At 20.7% G+C, this 18,660-nt stretch overlaps 1 protein-coding gene across 1 annotated transcript; it reads left to right on the forward strand.

Moving 5' to 3' along the window:
* The first annotated feature begins 5,309 nt into the window (after window positions 1–5,309).
* LOC550828 (elongation of very long chain fatty acids protein AAEL008004) lies at window positions 5,310–17,536 on the forward strand. The gene is made up of 4 exons (XM_623218.6): window positions 5,310–5,497; window positions 13,649–13,900; window positions 15,163–15,406; window positions 16,152–17,536. Exons 2-4 carry the CDS (start codon window positions 13,649–13,651, stop codon window positions 16,616–16,618), a joined length of 963 nt encoding a protein of 320 aa, XP_623221.2. The 5' UTR covers window positions 5,310–5,497; the 3' UTR covers window positions 16,619–17,536.
* The last annotated feature ends 1,124 nt before the right edge of the window (window positions 17,537–18,660 follow it).

Raw genomic sequence — 18,660 nt, forward strand, 5'->3', positions numbered from 1 at the left:
TATTCGATGTATAATTTTGAAACGGATTATTAATCAATCAAATTCAAATTAATGATAGTAAGAACTCGTTTTTTTACTTTAGCAACGTCCACGTAACAGTAAGCGTGATGGTCATCATCGTGAAAGGTCATTGACTCTAATAAAATATAGTCATCCATGCAAAATTCTTTTTATAGTTGATGGTCAATAGAAATATTTGAAGAAAAAGAATATATATGAAATCATTTAATATTATTACAAGAGGTAAGATTTGAAAAACATTGGATACTTTCGTTTCTTGAATATCTTAATATTTGATTAATCGTTTAAATATGATGATGCGTGTCAAGATATAAATATATATACACGGAAGATCCAATGTTTTAATAATTGAAGCGATGTGAATTTATATTTTATAATATAGAAAATATTTAATTCTCAATTATGATCATACATCATGTACTGATTGTAATGATTAAAGAATAATCTTTAATATTAAAATTCGATATATATATATAAAGAAATACAAGACAACATATAAAAATTAAATTAAATAATAAAAGTTAACATTAATTTTGCCTTAAATAATTATAAAGTTTTAGGTTGTTTAATTACAATGTATTGTTAATTACAATTTCATATACTTATGATGGTAAATTATAGTAAATTAATAATAAATTAAATATATATAAAAAAATTACAATTCAATTGTAATCAAAAGAATTTTGATCATTTCTTGAAATGTAAAATTTGTTCTTTTTTTGAAATCCTTTGCACATAATTTTATTAGGTCATAATGTAAATAATTCCGTTTTAAGAACGTAATATTGATGAAAAAATGTAATGCTTACGCTTACACTTTTAATAAGTGGACTGATAGAATATTTATACATAATTATATTTTTATAAATACAATTAATAATTGTACACATCTTGGTTTTTAGTATTTTATCTAGAGATATAGTATATAAATATATTTCATTTAAATTTTATTCTTTAATTTTATATTTTTTAAATATTTTAATTGTTTAGAGATATGATTGAAAATATAATAAAAATTATATATATATATATATATATATATTTATGAGGATTATATTATACATTTTTTTACTTTAAAAAAACTTATTTTTTCATTTATTATTTTTGATCTTCACGATTATTTATTGTTGTAATGTAAAAGAATTTTTTTTCAATCATTTTTGCATTAAATTTATATAATTAATAGATATTAATAAAATATTAATCTTAATAAATAACAATTTTTAATAATTTGATTTTAGATTTAAAAAATTTTATCATAATAATTTATATTATTATTACATATTATATATTTATTATTTAAAATTTTATAATAAATAATTTATAATTATTATATTATATAAGCTTTTATTTATAGAATGATCTATTATAGTTTTTTATTTATTAATTTATTATATTTATTATTTTTTTTTCTATGCAATAAATATATCCAATATATGATAAACAAAGAATGTAGATATAAAATAATTATCATAAATGCAAATTATATAAAAAATTTTCAAAGCGTTGCGTTGTTTCATGAATAAAGAATAAAAATAATTTATTGCAAAACATGAAAAATATGACTATTACACATTGAATTATCTTCGATTACAATATTATATAAAATGTACGCATAAATATTTATTTAATATGCACATATTTCGCACATTGTATGAAAAAATTTCTAAAATCATTTTACGAGTATAATACGCAATTTCAAAAATTCATGAATTATTAAAATTTATGCAAAATATTTCTTAGTTAATTTTCATTATATGAAAATTTTATTTCCGATTTTATTTCTATATGGAATAAATTCTTGTTGATGGAATTTTATTTAATAACACTTTTTAAATAATTCAAAAACTCATTGTATATTATAAATAAAAAAATATGTTTTAAATTTTTCCTTAATCATGTAATCATATTTATATATAGATCTGATCAATAGTCATCAAATATTAACTAGTCGAGTTAAACTATCATGATGACTTGAAAAAAATAAATGTAATCGTTAATTTATAGCTTGTCCAACTAATTATCGTCAATTATTATCGAAAAATATTTTTTTCTCGATTTTTTTACAAATTCAAAATATTGGAATTTAAATAAAATCGAGAAATTTCGATATACTATCTATGATAAATTATATACCGATTAATAATAAATATCACTATTATTCAAATAAAGTTCGACGAATTTTATTATTGGAAAATGATTTGTAATATTTAAATTTTATCAAATTATAGAAGTCAGAGATAAATTAATAATCAAAAATAATATTGATTGCCTTTATGCAATAATTTTAATAATTAATAATAATTAATAATAATAATAATAAATAATAATAAAATTTTAAAAATTAATTATAAATTTGGTAAATTATAAATAATTCTTTTTTTTATTTTTATAATTTCATATTAAGTAGAATGATCAAGTAATATGTATAATTTTTAAAATTTGCTAAACAAATTTGTTGTTTTATTATTATTATTATTATTATTATTATTATTATTATTATTATTATTATTATAAAGTATGCAAAATTTCATTGATAATATTAATCTAATTCCAAAAGGATTCATTGATAATTCAAATTATTTAGTATAAAATTTCATCACTATATATATTTCATATGTATTTATATCATTAATAATATTTAAAAGAATTTGTTTACCTATTTAATAATTAATAATTAGATAATTTTTAATAAAAAAATAATTTGAAGAAATATAACTTTTCAAACAATAATAAAAATTCTTTTTATTATTATATAATACATTTTACAAATTTATTTTTTGGTATAATATTTTTTGGTTTATTCTATTATACATTCTATTATATAATACAAGAATCTGAAAGATAAAATCAATTATTCAAATTTTTCTATATATAACTTCAAAATTAAAATAAATTCTATCAAAAATAAATATGCTTTTGAAGTAATTTACTTATTTATAATAAATATTATATCATAAATAATGAATGTATAAAAAATTTGAAGAGTAACTTATGTTTCATTAGAAGAACATTAGAAGAACATTAGAAGAACATTAACATTATGCATATTATGTCATTACATAATTACATTTGTCCAAATATTGTAAAAAAAATTAATGAAAAAAAAAAAAAAAAGAAAATGTAGAACAAATAAAAATCGAAATAATCTTTTATTAGTTATATTGTACATTAAATATTATTATGTATATAATATTTATTTCTCGATTATAAATTTTAATTAATAGAAAAATGGAAAATAAATAAAAGCAAAATTGAAGCTTTATTAATATGCTAAGATATTTTCCGAGTTTGATATTAGACGAATTTTTTAATAAAATGTGGATTTTAAATTAAAGAATGTGTTTGATATAAACTTTATAACAATATTCAGGATTATTTCAGCAGAGATATAAAAGATCCCCGAACATGGATATCCTACACCATTTATTATATATAAAATTTTATAAGAATAATAATCAAAATTTGTATAATCTTTTAGATAAACGAACTTCAATTAAATTTGTTTCAAATTTGTTTATTAATTAGATTAAGTTAAAATTAAAAATTAAATAATATTAAATGAATAAGCATGACAATATTTTTTAAATGAATGACTCAAAAACAATTTTTATTAATGTTCTTCCTATGATTCATGGTTTAATATTAATAAATTTAAAAAATATTAATTTTCATAAATTAGCAATCTGCGCTCGATAAAAGAATTAAAAATTTCTCAATGAATATTTATTAAATGTTATTTTTCATATACAAAAATTATTTTCAAAAATAAATATATATATATATACATATATATATAATTTTATTTATTTTAATAAAAAATATAGAACAAAATTTTTACAAAACAAAATTTTTTTGTGTTTGATAAAACTTGGTTAATTATACAATGAAAAATATTAGATTAATTAAAAGTATCAATTAAATCCAAAAAAGTAATTTTCTATTATGTCTTATATACATATTAATCATTTTTGACTAATATAACAATATAATTTAAAAAGAGATTTTCACATTAAAAAGTTTAAAATAGAAATTAGCATTTTAGAATTACTATTTAATGTAACTTAATATTAATGAAGATAATATTTTGTAATAAATAATGATTTTTATTTAAAATTAAAATTAAATTAAAAAAAATTAAAATTATTAATATTAAAAATATTAATAAAATTAAAAATATTAACATATTGATTTTAACATAAGATGGAATCTTTGTTTTTTATATAAATAATATAAAATAATATAATAATATAACAATAAAATAATATATATAATATATAAATAAAATAATATAATATAATATAATATATAATATATATATATATAATGTAAAATGAAATAATATAACATAAATTTTATTATTTATTATCTTTTGCTATCTATTATAAGGTAAAATAATCAAATATTCATTTCGTCATCGAATTAAGACCATTATATATCTAAGTTAAAATTCCATAAATTTACTAAAATATAATACATCAAAAATAGAAATTTTAACCTAATTTTTTAGCACATCAATTTTAATGAATTTTAATAAAATTATAGAACTTTGAAGTTAAGCAGTTTTTCACTATTCAAATTGTCTTAATTCAATAATCAACAACTTTAAAATTTATTTTCAATGTTTATTTCAAACAATATAATAATTTAATTTTATTGAAATTATTTTTTCCTTTTTTATTTATGTTCACTTCAAATAAAAATCGTTTTGAGAAATCATCAAATCCTTAATACCCAATATTTTTACAAGAAACGCAAACGAATTTATTATAAAGTTAACACATACTTTATTACAAATATTAGTAAACAATATAACAATCAACACTATAACAAACAATATAACAATAACAATAAATAATAATAAAAATCGAATCGAATATAAAAATTTTCAACAACCGTGTAATATTTAATAAAAATTATTATTATCGATTATTATCGATATTATTTAATCAATCTCTTATTCAATTGTAAACAAAAATTAATCACTTCAAAGATAATTAATAGTATAACTTTAATAATAATACCAAACACATAACTTTTTGAATCGCTACTTTCTTCAAATTCTTCAAATAAAAATGAGTGCATGATCGATAAAAAATCTAAGAATGCAAACGGCACCCTCACGTATGCACGATCCTTGGACAATCGAGAACCATCTATATACAGCAGATAAGCAAGAGTATCAATTATGAGCAGAGAGATTGGTGGGATCGTGTCTATCCCACGTCTACACACGGTGCACACATGTTGCCTGGTACAGGTTATGTGCTGATATATAAAACTCGGTTTTCATTGCGGAACTTCAGTTTCTACGAAGATAGCTAAACACGAACATACTCGGAGAATCAAATCGATCTCTCGATAATTGTAAACCACTTTCAAGTTTGTTTCAATTGCAATTTGTGAATAAGAAGCGATTAATTTTTTTTTTATTTTTCTTTGTCATTTATTTAAGAAGCAAGTTACATAGATCACAGTGAGTATAAATAAGAATTCGATTATGTATAAAAATTATTGTATGCATCAAGTTTAATGGAAAAATCAAAGAGTTTTTGTGTTTGATTGATGTTAAACAAAAAGTTTAAAGATTTATAAATATAATTGTATGTATATTTTGTTGCGAGTTAAATGTTGTTGATTTATGAACAAATGTTGAGTATTAAGTATTATCATATCATAAAGTAAATAAAATCATAAAATAAATGATTTAAAAAGAAAGTGTATTATTATTTGTATAATATATGATATTTTATAAATTCAATCTTAAATATATTTCGAACAGGAAAATATTGAAAATAATTTTTGAAATAATTTCGATAAAATGAAATATTTAAAAATTTTTTTCATAATTACTTTGGTAATTGATATATATAAAAAAAATATTTATTTATATATAATACTAAATGCAATTATTAATTGAAATAATAATTTTTTATTATATTAAAAATAATTATTTAATATAATATCTTAAAATCTATAAAGTTGATTATGAATATTTAAAATAATATTTTACTTAATATGATATAAAAAAAATTGTTATTTTAAATTAAAAATATTTTTATTTTTTAAAACTATAATAATTATTAAATTTCATATATAAAATTGTTTAAAAAAATAAAACGTATAATCTTTTAAAATTTCTCAAAACGTTTAATTTAAATTATTTATTTTACGAAATTTAATAAAACATAAATCATTACGCAATACGATCTATTTAAAACATCTGTAAAATTCTAATTACGTTTAATTATTGCTAAATATCAAAATTATTTTAATTAAAAAGTTTACCGTCCAATCTCAAATTACTCTAATTACAAATTCTCTTGCGTTAAATAAATATTCTTGGTTTATCATTATAATGATAAATTATTTAACTAAAATTAAAAATTAAAAATTTATATTTTATTTTTCAAAAATTATTAATATTATTTCAATAGTGATAAAGATAGAGTTTAATAACCGAAAATAATCATTGAAAATATAATTTATTAAATTGGATAATTTGCTAAAAAAAAAAAGAATTTTAAAATTATATAATAATTAAATATTTAATATTTCAAAATTTTCTATAGAAAAATTACAAAAAAAATAATATACATGTTTCACAAAATTTGATAAAATGTAAAACATCAATCGATTTATCATTATTATGCATGTAGATTAAATTTAAAATAAATTTGAATATACATTTAAAAAGTATACTTGAATATATATGGAAATTTTTTATTTTTATTTTATTAATAATTATATATTATATAGTAAATCTATTACAGATTTATTAAAATTAATTATATTAGCATATACATGTATAAGGTTATAATTATTTCTATTTAACATTTTGTTTTTCATCGTATATAAGAAAACGATTCATTTGAATCAAAATGCGCAAAAGTTCAGCATTGTATCATAAATTTTTAATTCAGAATCGATGCAAATTAAATTTTTTAAGAACGAAAATGAATTTTTTAAAAACCACGAAATCATCGAAATCATTTCGAGAAAAAAACTTTCAATCGATTAAATCATATTATATCTTTGTTATTATATTTATTTTACAATATATATATCCATCAAAATTTTAATTACAATCAGCGTAAATAAATAAATTAAATAAATAATATTTAAAATATAATACATACTTTTATATTTATTTTTAGGTTAGAAATTTTTAGAAAATTGAATTATCCCGTATCCAATTCTTGTTGACTGTTCTTACACGACAATTTATCAATGTTTTCACGACAAATTTTAAAAAATTTCATCTTGTTTCTAATATTTGATTAGTTTTTTTAATCTTTTTAAACGCAACACCATAGCCATTGTCTCGCAACACAAAGGCGTTGGTCGCTTTCTTTGCTTAAAAAGATAAAGACACGAGGATGCACCTGACTGGACAACAAATAGTGCTTAATGAGCGTGGAATTGCCAGGAGAGCAGTGATTTCAATTGCATTACGCGAACGCGACTCGATAAAATTATAGATCTCGTTTTACATTGCAAATATATAATCGATTCGCGCGAAATATCTTCTCCATTTAACGAGATCTTGATTGATTTAAGTGCGTGGATAATGCGTTTCTTGGAAGTAATGTGATAAAAATGGGAAACGTACAAAGACGGATAATGAATAATTCTGTAAAAAAATGTTGTATAATCGAGCATTATACTCATTATTTATTGAGCAAGGTCGTTCTTTTTTTTTTGTTTCTTGTCTTGAAACTTTGTATTTCTCTTGCTGGATATGGGAACATTAATCTTTGCTGTCTTCCACAGTTAAAATATTTATTCAACATATATTTAGTTTTCAATGTATGTATTGAAGAATTGAACGTATTTAAATAAAAAATTTTGAATGAAATATGATTATAGAAAAAGTGTAGAAAAAATTCTATTTTTAATTCTATTTCTAATTATATTAAGTTAGAAAACTTCATTTGATTTTATATAGCATTTAGAATCAGGATTAATTTATTTTAAAATAACAAAGTAGTTTCAATGAAAATAAACAAAAATTTACTTTCTCATAAATGTTAATTAAAATGCTAATATAATATTTTAATCTGTATATTTTTTTCTCAAGATAATATAAAATTTGTTATATTTCTGTCAATAGATTTTCAAATTGAGATTATTATTAAATATTTGTGAAATATTTCATTTGAAATATTTCTATTCAATATCTGAAATCCTAATTATCAAAAATTTTGAATAATTTGACATAAAGGCAAGTAATGTAATGGATATAAAAGTATTATTCTTCAGAAATATCAAATTTCTGAAGAATATTATATATATTCTTAATAACTTAGAAATATAGTATATAGTAAAAATTGAACAATTGATCTAACTTGTCCATTAGTTATTTTTAGTGGGATTTATGTTTTGAATCTAATTCAAAACTTAATAATAATTGTTTAAAATCTTCAAAATCTGAATTTTGATGATAAAAATCTTCACTAAATCTTCACTTGATTAATGATAAATTAAGACTTAACACATGTGTTGAATTTTCTTTCTAATTTAATTTTCTTTTGAAATTTTGAATATTTATCTGATCATAGATCTATCAAAATACTCTGAAATCTGATTAATTTTAAGATTTCTCTGTATTAAGATATATAACTGTGTGCATAACTGTAAAAGATTTATCCTCATTACTGAAAGAAAACATATTATGAAAACAATGCAAACAATGCAATTCAATTCAAGATCAAGATATCCATGTGACAATGCTAATGCATTTAAAAATGAAATCATTTTTTCTCATTTCTCATTTTCTTTCTAATGACTTTTACCAACATATTTTTTTATTAATGTTATTATGTTATGTTTTTATTAATTTATTATGTTATGAAAACAATGCAAACAATGAAATTCAATTCAAGATCAAGATATCCATGTGACAATGCTAATGCATTTAAAAATGAAATCATTTTTTCTCATTTCTCATTTTCTTTCTAATGACTTTTACCAACATATTTTTTTATTAAAATTATTAATTTTTTTTTTTTAAATAAAAGCAAACAATATTACTTATATCAGTCTTTCAAGATTATAATTAGATTATAATAATTCTTTTTTCTTCTCAAAATCATTGTTCTTGATCTTATTTTTAATTAAAAAAGAAATTCCATAAATACAAAATATTTTATTAAAGAACAAAAAAAAACAAAATTTTAACAGTTGCAACTTTAAAATAGTCTCATCGACCTTTATTTTCTATTTTCAGCAAAAAAAAATATAAACATACTTCAAACTTCAATCGAGTCATATCAGTAAATAAAGATCTATATATACTTCATTGGATAACTAAAATATTTACTACACATGTAGTATTCTGTAATCATATGTGCATTGAAATTAGTTATTTTTGCGATGCTGCGATTTTAAATTCAACTGATTTTATGTTTCTTTTTCAATGGTATGCATATATATGCACATATACATTGTTACATCGGTATGCATATATATATATATATATATACATACCGATGCGTAGATGCATGTTGCTTAAAAGACGAGATGATTTAAACAAAAAAAAAAAATGTGGAAAAACAAACAAAGAGTAGCTAATTATATATCGATGAAGAATAAGTGATAAGAATCAGTCTATAAGTTTCTTCGAACATTTTTTTTTTCAAGGTTATTGCTCTTGTTGAACTTTGAATTTCAACTTTGGATTTCGTTTGACATATTTTTTTTTTCATTATTATCGTCTCGTTATCATATTATCGTTAGAAAAAAATTGTTTCTTATTAACTATTAACACTTTGTGTATTAATGCAATAACAAAACAAAAGTGTTATAATGCGTATATATATATTTGTATCGTTTTACTCGATGACTTGTATCATTATAGTGCCAGAAAAAATTCATATATATTTTAAAAGCAAATAAAAGTAAAATAAAATAATGGAATAATATATTATCAAGTATATTACAATAATGTAATATACAGTTATAAGATAATATACAGTTATACAGATAATAATATTTGTTTTAATATTTTTTTAATTTATATTCATTTTTTCTCTTTCATTCAAATTAGTGGAAGTTATCTGTCCAATTTTAGTCTCAGTTTATGAACATTAAAAAGAACGTTATTGGAATAATATAACATATACGATAAAATATATTATAATAAGTATTTATGAAATATTTAAAAATGTAAAAATATGTAAAATGCACATAACATAGAAAGATATATAAAACAATATATATTCATTGTAATATTTGATAGATGAAATTTGTGGTTTTTATTTTTTCTATTTTATTGTTTACAAAAATATAATTTTATATTTACATCTGCAGTTAATAATAGAATGATTAAGATTTTTATGATATCAATATAAATGTTTTTATTTCAAAATTCAATTTCATTATAAAATAGTTTTATCATTTTAATACAAAGTTAAGGATAAAAAATGATACTTATTCTATATTCTTAATAAAAAAATTTGTGTCTTTGTATCTTTAATATGAGATGATCAATATATATTTTTGGATATATCGTATATTTAAAATTTTTATTTGTATATGATTGTACAAAATTGAATTCAACAATTATTCATTGTTAATTGAATTAAAACAAATGAGGAATGCATATTTATAATTGGAAATCATGTATGACAATATGATATAAATGCAAAATGTTTTGCGTTTGTAATCTGCATTGTATTTATTATTTTCATTCATGAATTATTTTTACAATATTTAATCCAACTAAGAACGATAGAATATATCTATGTATAATTTTAAATATAATGTATATCTAATTTTAAATCTTGATAATTATTATTTACATCTATTATCTCTAGAGATTCTTATAAATGATTTTTTATATTTCCGGTTATTTAATAAATGTCTAAGCCGTTTTAAATATATCTAAGCCGCGCCCATATGCATAATTTATTCATTTGCATAATATACAGTGTGTCGATATTTTTGAGATCTTTGGAGGATTGATTTTAGAGACTGAAACAAATACAAAAATTAATGTATAAAAATCGATTGAGGTTTATTTATTAAATTATAAGCAATTTAAATTCGTATTAGATAAATAGCAAAAAAAAAAAAAAAAATAGAAACAAATGTCTTAATTATCAACAAGGTTATCGTTAAAAATTTCTGAATTTTTATTATATATTTTATTATATCTTTAAAAATTTTAAACTATATATATATGTATATTATAACAAAACACGAACACTTTTTTCTATCTCATTCATAAAAGATTTTTTTCTCTCGTTTTATAACGAGTCAGTGAACCAAATAAAATTGAGAAAAAGTTGCCAATAATTCTCAGAACACTTAAAACGTAACATCAATAAAAAAACATAATGGGACTACCAATCTTTGGTAAAAAGATTGAAAAACACTGATCTAAAATTTTAAAAATAACAATAATAACATTTGAATCGATATCATTACAAATAAATATGATCGATCGTGATAAAAAGATTAAAAAACATTGATCTAAAAGTTTATTCGATTAAAATTAAATGAAATGGAACAAATGCAATAAAAATAATAATAATAAAGTTGAGGTAATCTGAATTTTTTTTTACAAGAAAAATGCGTTTCCTCCATCGGTATTGCAGTTAGTGAAGTCACGTCTCCTTCCAATTACAATAGTTGCAGATCGTATTGCAAAATTGATGGTCGAATAAGCGTGTCGCTTTTTCGGTTCTTGGGGAAACTCGCCAGTTGTTTGTAATTTGTTAAATTTCGCAAGGAACTATAATGTTGAAAGTCGGTTCTATCTTGCAAAATTTCTGCCCACGAAAAGAAATAAAAGATAGTATCCGATTTAAAATGATATTATTTGAAACAACATATTATTCATGGTCATAGTTATTCAAAATAATAATATGAAATAATTTTAAATAATTTGAAATATTATTTCAAATATCATTTCATAAGTAGAAACTTTTACAAAAGCAATATTAAAAGTTTAAAAATGTATTAAATTATAATATAAAAATTACATTAAATTATTTTCTTAAAATTAGAAAATTTTCTTAAAAAGAAAAAACTGAATATATGAAAAATTTGAAAAATTAAAAAAGATATAAGAAAAAAAGAAATACAAAGAAATTTATTATCTTTTATTTTCTATTTATTATTCAAGGTAATCAATAATTTAAATAACCATATCAAAATATTTTTCGAAGAAGATTTAATCAAATTAATCATTTAAATTTATTCATATATATTTTTTAATTTCAAATAAATATATTTCATTTTTATTTTTTATTTCAAATAAAAGATGTCCAATTTTGCACCGTAGATTTTCTAACCTATAATAATAATAAAAATAATAATAATAATCATAATATAATCTATAATAAGTTATCTGTAACATTTTTATCACTTGATTATTAGTTATTCATATCCTCAACACATATAATTTTTAATATAGAACAATTGTATTGTATATATTATTGTATTTTCTAAATATAACAAACATACTATGCTATGTAGAGCACTCACCATACCAAAATAATTCACTTATTATCAAAAGATATTATATATTTAAACACTTCATATATAAACACAGAAATTTTTGATCTTATAAAAGATTATAAGAGATGTTCATAATAGATGTTTGTGTTACCACTTTCGCAGTCGTAATACGTTCGAAAATTTTAGTGAAAGGATTGACTGGGATTTTAACTTTTCGTGACGACGTTAATCTATAGATCCTCAAACCGTTGTCCGCGTAGGACGAGCCGTGAATACGCGCGAAAAGTTTTATTTTTTAAAATATAGATAATATCTGGAAAAGTAGTAAGGAATAGTAATAACGTGTAGAATAACGTGTATTTCATTAATATAACACTAATTACAAATCATGCGAATTTTATCTTTAAGTGTTAATTAATTATCTTAAGGTTAATTAAACAGTGTGATTGATTGATGATATATCAGTTAATCGGGAAAATTTTATCGTTTTTTTTTATAGAAGAGGAAAATATAAAAGAGAAATATATAAAAAAAAATTTATTAAATACTAATTAAATAACGTTGCATAAGTAATTGAAATTTAATGATTTATTGATAAATGATAATTCATATTTTTAATATCATTATTTATTAATAGCTTGTAATAGGAAGTTTGTAATAGGAAAAGATAAAGTTGCAAAGTTATATAAATGATAATTTATTAAGTGTGAAATGTTAAGATAAATATTTTGAAGGAAAAGATTATAGATATCAGTTTTATAAATATAACTTTGAGAAATGAAATACATTCTATTTTTAATTTTGGAGATAATATTCAATAAGAAATCTTTAAATGTAATTCCATATATGTTCCAATTTAAATTTCAATTATTATTTGCAACTGTTGGTAAAACAGTATTTTATAAATGTTTATTTTATTATACAAGAAATTCTCTATTATACAAGAAATATGACAAAACTTTCTTATTTCGCAAGATTATTATATGTAATAATTCAATATCTTTCAATAATTTTGTGATCAATGAAATTATTAATGTTTTTTTTACTGATGTTAATTGATTGTATGATAAACATTATTATTAATAATTGAATTAATAAATCAAATCAATGAAATTTGCAAATAATAAAATTGTAAATTTGTAATATTTATTTTGATTTACAGATGGCGCAGTTTGTAATGGCAATATACGATGAATACCGCAATCTGATGGACAATAAGAGTGACCCTAGAGTCAACAATTGGTTCATGATGAGTAGTCCATTCCCAACCTTATTTATTTGCTTATTTTATGCCTATTTCGTCAAAGTTTTGGGTCCTAAACTCATGGAAAATCGCAAACCTTTCGATCTTAAAAGAATTTTGTTATTTTATAATTTCTTTCAAGTGATATTCTCTGCATGGCTGTTTTGCGAGGTACGAAAATTCATTAAAAAATTTTTTTTAATATATAACAAACAAAAATTTTAAATACAAAGATCAAAAAAAGAAAAATTTATAAATGTTATTTTGCAAATATTTAAAATAAAACTAACAAAAGCAAAATAATACTGTAGTTTGTTACAAACAAGTTCGTTGTGACATAACCGTCTTATTTCACTTTGCATATTTCGTGTCTTGAATTTTACTTTATTTCATTTGCATTATTTTATTTAAATTTTTTTTCTTTTATATCATTCTTTCAATCTTTACATTATTTTCTTTGTGTGTTTTATTGTATCAAAACATTTTTAATATATAAATAAATAAATATTAGTTATTATTATTATTATTAATAGTATTATTATTATTATTACTATAATTATTTCGAATTGTTAATAAGTTTGAGTATAAAAATGATAATAAAAATTTGATTTTTAGATATAAATTTCGACTTACAAAGATCAAATCACTATTCAAATTTTAGATGTAAAATAATTGTAAAAAAATAATTTGTGTTAAAGTAAGTTTAATTTTGATTTCTGAAAATCTTTATGAGTCTTTATGAATCTTTTATGAACTAAAGAGAGTTTTCTGAAAAAAATCTTTTATAAATATTATATAAATGATTGTTAATAAGTAATATATGTTTATTGAAAAAAATAATTATTTTAGATAAAAAAAATAGACAAAAAATGTAGAGATAATAAAAAAAGATGGAAAATTTTAATAAATCAAAAATTTGATTTTCTATCTAATAATAAATTTTATCGTTTATTCAATAATTATTTTATCATCCACCAAGTTTTGATACTAGTAAGTTTAACATGTGATTTTTGACGATTTTACCTAAACTTTTTTGTTACTTTCATATACTTTGAAATATATATATATCTAAATATTTTTAATTTATTATTATTTATATAATAAGATTTTAAAATCTTATCAATTCTTGAAAATAGAAGCTCAAAGTGATTTTCAAATATTCCAAATAAAATAAATGAAATTTTTTATCTAATTCTCTCTTTTTCACGCAACTTGAATTTATAGAAGTCATTTGCCCGGATAAATATTTAGAATGTTTAATGCTATAATGCATTGCTATATATGAATGCTATAATTACATTTCGAAAAGAAAATTATACGAGTTTAATATTTGCCATTCATTATTATAAAAATAATTTGAATAACAATACACAATTAAAAATAAGAAAAAATTATTTGATACAAATTTTATACATAATACATGTTGTTCACAGTGCTTGATAGCAGGATGGGGAGGTCAATATTCCTTCCGTTGTCAACCGGTAGATTATTCAAATAATCCAATAGCAGTTCGAATGGCAGAAGGTTGTTGGTGGTATTACTTCTCAAAATTTTGTGAATTTTTGGATACGATATTCTTCGTGTTGAGAAAGAAGAACAATCAGATCACGACTCTACACGTAATCCATCATGGATGCATGCCAATGTCTGTTTGGTTTGGCGTTAAGTTCACTCCTGGTAAGTATTTATCAATTTGATTTTTTCTATCTAATTTTTGACTGTTTGCATCCATTTGAAATGGATTTGCACGTAAGTGGATCAATATTGGACATTTTTTATTTGATTTAATTGAAATAAAGAATATATAAAAAAAAAAGAAAATTACTTCAAATGAAAAACAAATTTATTTTAAGAAATAATAAATGAAATAAATTTTTATTTAATTATTTACAAGAAGTTTTTTATTTCAATTTTGTAATATATATTTTTACATATTATTTTATCTTAAATAATTGATAATAATATAATAATATTACTTGTCTTTTAAATATCCTTTAATTTGCAAAAGATTAATTTGATTAAAGATTAAAATATAGATAATCATATGATATTTTCTTTACACCAAACAATTTTTATTTAAACATTTTTTTCTTTTAATAAGTTCATTCAGACATTTCACAATTTTACAATATTATGTATTGTAAAATGTCTGAATGAACTTATTAAAAGAAAAAAATGTTTAAATAAAAATTATTTGGTGTAAAGAAAATATCATATGATTCTATATTTAATTTGCAAATTAATTTTTATCACTCTATATACATATAAATTTATAAAATATATTTTTTTTTACTCATTTTCATTTATTTTCATTCGAAGAAAAATTACTCAATCCTAAATACTATTAATCTAATGACGCAAAAAAAATTTCTCAACACGCTCGAAATTCGTAACTCGATTATGACCCAATTTTCGTTTACAGGTGGCCACGGCTCGTTCTTCGGCTTGCTCAACACATTCGTGCACGTCTGGATGTACACCTATTACTTTTTGGCCGCTCTCGGACCAAAAGTGCAACGCTACCTCTGGTGGAAGAAATATCTGACCACCATGCAAATGGTTCAATTTGTCCTTGTAATAATCCACGCGTTCCAGCTTCTTTTCATCGAATGTAATTATCCGAAAGCATTCGTCTGGTGGATCGGTATGCACGCCGTCATGTTCTACTTTTTGTTCCGTAATTTCTACACCCAAACGTATGAGAAGAAGCAATCTTCCACCGTGGCGTTGAAGAAGGAACCAGAAACAGAAGAGAAAGAGAAGAAAGAGCAGAATGTGAAGGAGAACGGGACGATATACGCCAACGAATGCAAAATGGCAACCGGATACATCTCCGACAGTGGGCTTAGGAACCGTGTGTTTATCGACAATCGCGGTTTCCAAAAATAAAAAAATTGCGAAAATAATCATCTATGCATCGTATTTCGTGAATTCGCAAAATCTTGTGAATTCATATCGATAATGATGTGATAACCGGTCTAAGCAATACAAACTTTAAAAGAATAAGCTCTAATTTGGCGATTCTAAATCCTAAATCTTGGATTGCAAGAAATTGAAATTAAAGAACTGCCAAATTTCATCCCTTAAAGATTAAAAGATTTAAGACTTAAGATTAGTCAATGAAAAAGCTCATGTTTACATGATTACATATTATTTTGATGACAAAGAAATTAATTGCTCAAACAATTTCAAATCCTCATGAATATTCTTGGAATTAAAAATTAAAAATTGTAATTGTTTGATGACGCAGATCAAATGAAGACAATAGTTCAAATAATTTCAAATTGTCATGAGTAATTTTGAAATTGCAATTGTTTGATGACAAATAATAGATTAGTTGACAGAGAACTGAAATAATTTTTAATCAATTATAACTAATATCTAGTTTTAAAGATCTGCTTCTTCTCTCTCATTGTTTGAATTTTAACAATGTTATTAATTGATTAATGGTTTCTTTTTTTTTTTTTTAAGATTTACAATTAAGACTTAAGATCTATTGTAGACCGATTGTAATCAAATTTATCACAATTTGATACGATGTTAAAGATATCACATGACGCGTTCCTTCTTTTTTGAATTTTTGTCTATTGATTATTATATGAAATATTATTCGTTGTGAAATTTTTCACAACGTTTCGCGTGTGCTTGCAGATGTATGTCTTTATATATGAGCAAGACTGTGAATGTATGAGAATTAGAGTAAGGAAGATGTGAGGAGGAGACGTGGCGGCAATACACCGCTACAAACTTAAGTATCATTTAATTAAGATTACGAGAATTGCCAAAAAAAATTTTTTTTTTTCTTTGTAAGATTTTTATTATGAATTTTGTAAATTACGTCGATCGCGATGAAGTTCAAAAATTGCGTGCAACGAAAGGAGTCAAAGAAATCAAACTCATTAACTTTTCTTCAATTATTCATTCGAAAAAATTAATTATAAATCAATAACGTCCTATGTTATATTTTGGAAATTTAATTTTCTTAATTTAAGAATTTTTAAGAAAATAGAGTTGATTAATTTGGTTCCTAAATAGCTCAAATTACGTTAGCAAGCAATTTTATGTCAAATATTATGTCAAACAAATTATATATTTATATTATATATATATATATAATATTCATATTTTTTTCTTATGATTTTGTAATGATTATTTTTAAATCCATTGAATGGTATATTAAAATTTTCCATATTTTCTATCATTTAGAAAATTCTGAAAAAATTTTAATATACTTTCAAATATAAATACCCGAAAGAAAATTATAAAAATTTATGAAATATCTATGGTGACGAATCCTGGCATGGCATGCTATTGAAAAGTTAATCATATATATATATATATATATATATGATGTAAAATCAATCTCGGAAAGAATAAGTGGCAATTCTTCTCGAATGCAAGATATTTGTATATTTTAAATGAATTTTATATATAAATAATATTTCCTTTTTAAGAGAAGATTATCATAAAGAAGAAACCACTAGTCGGGTATTAAAAACGCTTAAAAAGTCACTTTCAAATATTAATGTTAAATTCGTATTTTTTATTGTAGTGATAATTATCCTTTTTTTTTTTTTGTCAAGATAGTTTTACGTCCCGCAGTTTAATAACACAAGTTAGTTAATTTTTACACGATATTTTTTTCTTTGTTGATAATTTTCTGTGATAATTTTTGGTCAATGCGCAGGTTTATCTGTATAATCGATCTAGTATACACTTAGAGGTATAAATGGGCTAGTGTTTAATTTTTTTATTTTTTTTAATTTTAAACGCGTAGAAAGAAATTAATTTTTCGATCAAAAGAAACATTAATCTTAATGTAAACTACATATTTGACGCGTAAATATATTATAACTTTATATAATATGAATAACGAATTGTAAACGATCTATTTATTTTATAAAATAAAGATTGTACGATTTTTAATTAAT

This window comes from Apis mellifera, linkage group LG16 (genome assembly GCF_003254395.2).
Source record: "Apis mellifera strain DH4 linkage group LG16, Amel_HAv3.1, whole genome shotgun sequence".
Taxonomy (NCBI): domain Eukaryota; kingdom Metazoa; phylum Arthropoda; class Insecta; order Hymenoptera; family Apidae; genus Apis; species Apis mellifera.

Excerpts from the sequence above, each read along its gene's own strand:
- LOC550828 (XM_623218.6), top strand. The coding sequence starts at position 13,649 with ATGGCGCAGTTTGTAATGGCAATATACGATGAATACCGCAATCTGATG. Across the intron at positions 13,901-15,162 it reads CTGCATGGCTGTTTTGCGAG|TGCTTGATAGCAGGATGGGG; the intron begins GTACGAAAATTC and ends TGTTGTTCACAG. Across the intron at positions 15,407-16,151 it reads TGGCGTTAAGTTCACTCCTG|GTGGCCACGGCTCGTTCTTC; the intron begins GTAAGTATTTAT and ends TTTCGTTTACAG.